The 5,277-nt window shown below is 44.9% G+C and overlaps 1 protein-coding gene across 3 annotated transcripts in view; it reads left to right on the top strand.

Moving 5' to 3' along the window:
- Fam234a (family with sequence similarity 234 member A) overlaps positions 1 to 5,277 on the top strand; it is a 51,386-nt gene that overhangs the window by 34,698 nt on the left and 11,411 nt on the right. For all 3 annotated transcript variants that reach the window (XM_023711639.1, XM_004627945.2, XM_023711637.1), the window contains one exon: positions 4,597 to 4,897. In XM_023711639.1, the coding sequence (XP_023567407.1) occupies positions 4,630 to 4,897 (268 nt within the window). In that variant the 5' untranslated portion in view covers positions 4,597 to 4,629. The remainder of the gene's footprint in view (positions 1 to 4,596; positions 4,898 to 5,277) is intronic.

Here is a 5,277-nt window from a genome sequence, read left to right as displayed (position 1 = left end):
CTGAACCATCTCCCTGGCCTAAATACATTAAATAATAAATAAAAATTACAAATTTAATTTTAGAACGGGTTCTCTCTATAGCCCAAGCTGGCCTCCAACTTGCAGCAATCCATCTGCCTCAGGCCCCTAGATACTGGAATTACCAGTGTGCACTACTACCTCTGGTATATTTTGTATTTTGAGACAGAATCTCTTAAGTTGCTAAGTTGCCTAGTTGGGCCTAAATTGTCATCCTCCAGTAACTCAGCTTCCCAGGGTGCTGGGGTCACAAGTGGGCAGTATCACGTTAAAGATAGATATCTAGAGTTTTAGTATTTGGCTTCTCATTTAGTTTTCTTTCAGCAAAAGAAATTATTCTTTAAACATCTCTTCCTCAGGAATATGGTGGCTGCATTTGCTGAGTGAACAGCTCTGCTGTTCCAAGCATTGGCACAGCACCCCACTGCTGTTGGCCCACTACAGGCCCTGTTGTTGGCTTTTACCCCAGTTACCTTTTCCAGGCATCCCTGGTCATACCTTGCCACCCCCATTCTATGTTTGGGCTTAGTAAGGTTCTTGGGTATGACTCACTGTTTGATTTTCCTTGTGTCCAACTCATTACTTTGATAGGCATACCTTTTCTGACCTCCACAATGTTAAAACTTATGCCTCAGCACTAAGGGGAACTGCTCTTTCAGTTGTGGTTAAAATATACATATCATAAAATTTTCCATTAGTGACATTTGGTACATTCACAATAATTTGCAACCAGCACGTTTTCATCATTACAAAAGGAAACTCCACATCTATTAGTGGCTCCCCTATCTCCTAGCTTCTGACAATCACTAACCTACTTTGTGCCCCTACTGATCTGCCTGTACTATATATTTCGTATAAATGAAATGAAATCATGACAGTAGTAATATTTTTGTCTGGATTATTTCATCCAGTGTGATGTTTTCAGAGTTCACTATGTGTGTCAGAACTTCATTTCTTGGGGGCTGGTAAGATAGCTCAGTGGTCTAAAGCACCTACTTAGAACAAGCTTAGCAAAGCACATGGACTGCCGTTCAATCCTCCAGCACCACATGCCAGCCAGCTCCACCCCCAGGCGGGCTGAGCTGGCCACACACACACACACACACACACACACACAAATAAAATAAATAAATTTTTAAAAAAACTTCATTTCTCTTATTTTTTTCCTTTACTACTAGGCGTTGGACCCAGGCAACACTAAATTACATCCCCAGCTCTATCTTATCTATCTATCAGACTAGGAGGTCTCAGTAAGCCACCAAGGCTAGTCTTTGTTTTTGCTTTTATTTTGTTTTGTTCTTTTTGAGACAGGGCTTTGCTGTGCAGCTGAGGCTAGCCTTGAGCTCACTTTGTAGCCCAGGTTGGTCTTAAGCTTGCAAGGATCCTCCTGCTTCAGCTTCCAAGAGGTGGGATTACAGGCATGCGCCACTATGCCTGGCTTCCAGGCTAGTTTTCAACTAGAAATTCTTCTGCCTCAGCCCTTTGAGTGCTGGGATTACAGATGTATACCACTATACCCAACATCATTTTTATTTTTTAAATTACAGCCATGCTAATGAATATGTACATAGGTATTTTTTGTTTGTTTGTTTGTTTTGTTTTGTTTTTTGCAGAACTGGGGATTGAACTCAGGCTCTTGTGCTTGCCAGGGAAGCATTTATTCCACTAAGCATCTCACTGGCCCCTTCACAGATTTTTTTTTTAATGAATGAATTATTTTATTAATTAAAGAAAAACAGTCACAGTTTTTATTATTTATTTATTTATTTATTTATTTATTTATTTATTTATTTTGTGTGTGTGGCCAGCTCAGCCCACCAGGGGGCAGGGCTGGCTGGCATGTGGTGCTGGGGGATTGAACAGCGGTCCCTGTGCTTTGCTTAGCTTAGCTTGTTCTAAGTAGGTGCTTTAGACCACTGAGCCATCTCACCAGCCCAACAGTTACAGTTTAAAAGTGAAATTTTTGAAACAAAAAACTTCTGGCTATGATACAAACCCAGCACTTGGGAGACTGAAGCATGAGGATGACTGAGTTTGAGGCCAGACCGGGTTACATGGTGAGCTCACAGCCAGCCTAAACTGCATAGTGAAACCCAATCTCAAAAGGGGGAGGGGGGGCAGTGAGATACCTCAGTGGTCCGAAGCCCCTGCTCAGGCAAGCTTAGGCAAAGTGCAGGGACGCAGTTCAATCCATAGCAACATGTGCCGCGCCGGCCCTGCCCCCAGGTAGGCTGGGCCGGCAACTCAAAAAAACCCAAAAAACAACAAACAAACAACAGTCTTGTCTAGTACCATCTTCCTGATCATGCCTACAGGGAGCTGGTGTAGAGCAGCCATGTCCTCTGATGGCCGCTCTGTCTGCCTTCTGCCTTATCCTCTTCTGCCCTTGAGTCAGGGGCTGCTGACTTCCTTTTTGAGTAAATAAAGGTTATAACGGACTTGAATCCACATGATCCCTGCTGTCCCCTCCATGTAATTTGTGTTAGGACAGCTATTTGGCAGTTAGGTTTGTTTGTTTGTTTGTTTGTTTGTTTGATGGTGCCAGGGATTGAACTTGAGACCTTGTGCTTTCCAGGGAAGTACTTAATTTACTGAGCTAACTCCCTGGCCCTGGCAGTTTAAAAGGACCAAAATAATAATGTCTTAGGCAAGACAGAAGTCTGTTTCTGTCTCACCTAACAACAGCAGAAACGACTCAGGATTGAAGTGCTTTGCAGATGTCAGGGAGCCCTGCTGTTTCTGTGGCTTTTTCTAGCCTCCATTTTGGTTTTTGAGCTGGCTGCTGCAGGTTTCCCACCACTTCCACCCATGATCCAATGGCAGAGGGGCTTGGCAAGGAGAGAACATGCTATCCTTCCACAGAAGGGCTGAGTTGTCACACACCTGTGTGCGTTCCACATGGCTACCCACTGTCCTGCACATGACTTCCGCCTTAACATTCTTTATCTTAGTTATAATGAGCTATTGTTGCAGTGTATACTGTGTGCCAGCTCCTGTCATAAGTTCTTTGTGTGCACAGTTTAACCCCTAAAATAATCTCCTGAGTGGATATGGCATTCGTTGTACAGATAAGAAACACACGTTAAAATTGAATCACTGTCCTAGGTCACTCTAGGGGCAAGACTGTGGCTCCAGAGCCTATTTTAAAGTTCTTTGAAGCCAGGCATGATAGCAGACACCTATAAATCCCAGCATTGAGGGGGCTGAGGCAAGGAGGATGCTGAGAGTTCAAGGGCTAAATATTGGGTTCAGCCTAATTTAAGGAACAAGACTCATCTCAAAAAAAAAAAAAAAAAGAAAGAAAGAAAAAAAAGAGGAGAAGGAGAAGAAGAAAATTCTTTGAAACCAGGCATGGTGGTACAGGCCTGTGATCACAGTACCCTGAGAGGCTTAGATAAGAAGATTGCAAGCAAGCAATCTTCCTGAGCAATTTAGTGATTTAGCAAGGCCTTGCCTCAAAATGAAGAAGGCCTGGAGATGTAGCTTAGTATAAGCACCCTAGGTTTAGTCTCCTGTTGTTGGGGAGTGAGGCATGAGAGGATTCTTTAAGTCAACCATGGTGGTCCATGACTATAATCCTAACATTCAGGAGGCTAAGGCAAGGGGATTGAGAGTTAAAGCTGGCCTGGGCTACAGAACTAGTTTGAGACCAGCCTGGATTACATAGTGAGACTTGTCTTTAAAAAATATGCTCGGAGACTAGCATTCCAGGGAGTCTAAATTCTCACCTGGGTCCTTTTGGGTCTGAGAGACCGATCGGGCAGGTGAGGCTTGGTTAATGTTTAATGTGTGGTCTGTATTAGGATCGGCTACAACCATAGCAGGCCCTAGTGAACCTGCGTATCTTTCCTGTGCAACTTGTGCCGCTTTCTATGAGACATACTTTCTTAAGTAGATTCTGTAGACTTAACACTCAGAACACTTACATTGCTTTTATTGCTTTGGCTGATGGCTGGCAGTGACAGCTGCAACCAGGCTCCTATAAGAATCTGAAAGAGAAGCCCCTACCCCCCACCCCAACACATATACACACAGCTTTTTGCTATGGGACTACCAAGCTTTCTCTTTTTTTGTTTGTATTTTAGGGAGGGGTCTACAGGGTATTCAGGATCTCACTACTAGATCGGACTCGCCTGTTTACAGCCTCCCAAGAGCTGGGATTATAGGCACGCACCACCATGCCCAGTCTCAGTTGCCATCTCATCGCTCCCCGGGGGGGAGGGACAGTACTGCAAGTGGGGTGGAATCGAGCCCCCAGCCCCTGCGCCTGCTTGCAGGCACTTTAATCTACTGAGCTATTTGGCTGGCTCTCTTTGAACTCAGATCCTTGCGCTTGCCAGCTGAACGCTTATCCTACTGAGCCATCTCCCTGGCCCTCTTTTTTCTTTCTTTTTTCTTTTTTTTTTTCCTATGTTTTTGAGACAGTCTCTCTATGCATTTCAGGCTGACCTTGAGCTTACTTACTTTGTATGCCATGCTGGTTTTGCCTCAGCCTCCCAAGTGCTGGGATTCCAGGTGTGTGCCACCATGCCTGGCTACCATCCTTAACCTTAACTATCTTTTGTTTTATCTGAACAGTCACTAGGAGTTAAACTTTGGGATGTGCACAGGATGACAGACAACAAGGATTTAGAAGCTGAAATCCACCCCTTGAAGAAGGAAGACAAAATATCACAGGAAAATCTTGGAAATAGGTTGAAAAATGAAGATAACTTAAAAAGTGCACCTACACAATCGCGGCTCTCCCGATGCCGAACAGTAGCATTTTTTCTTTCATTGTTTATCTGCCTTTTGGTGGTGTTTGTGGTCTCCTTCATCATCCCATGTCCAGACAGACCAGTGTCACAGAGCATGTGGAGGATCGATTACAATGTAGCAGGTGAGCCTTTGGGGCCCCTCCTCCAAGGGAGGTTCCAGATTCTTCTCTGGTTAGCAGCATTGCATGTCTGGGAGTCGACCCAGAGTGGCCACCAAGCTCTTCAGGGAACCAGCAAGCAGCCTGAGTGAAGCGCTGCTATGTTCGGGAAACAGCACATGTTTTGGTTAACACTTGGTTGGTTACTTTTCTTACTAAAGAAAATTCATAGGGCCAGCCAGATAGCTCAGCAGACTAAAGCACCTGCTTAGGCAGGCTCAGGGACCAGAGTTTGAGCCCCGACGTGCCTTGCCAGCCCCACCTCTGGGGCACGCTGAGATGGCCAATGAGACTGGGTGTGGTGGCACGTGCCTGTAATCCCAGCACTTGGGGGGCTGAAAACA

The sequence above is a fragment of the Octodon degus genome, unplaced genomic scaffold, assembly GCF_000260255.1.
Source record: "Octodon degus isolate 3935 unplaced genomic scaffold, OctDeg1.0 scaffold00021, whole genome shotgun sequence".
Lineage (NCBI taxonomy): Eukaryota > Metazoa > Chordata > Mammalia > Rodentia > Octodontidae > Octodon > Octodon degus.
This window is presented reverse-complemented; position numbering and strand designations above follow the sequence as displayed.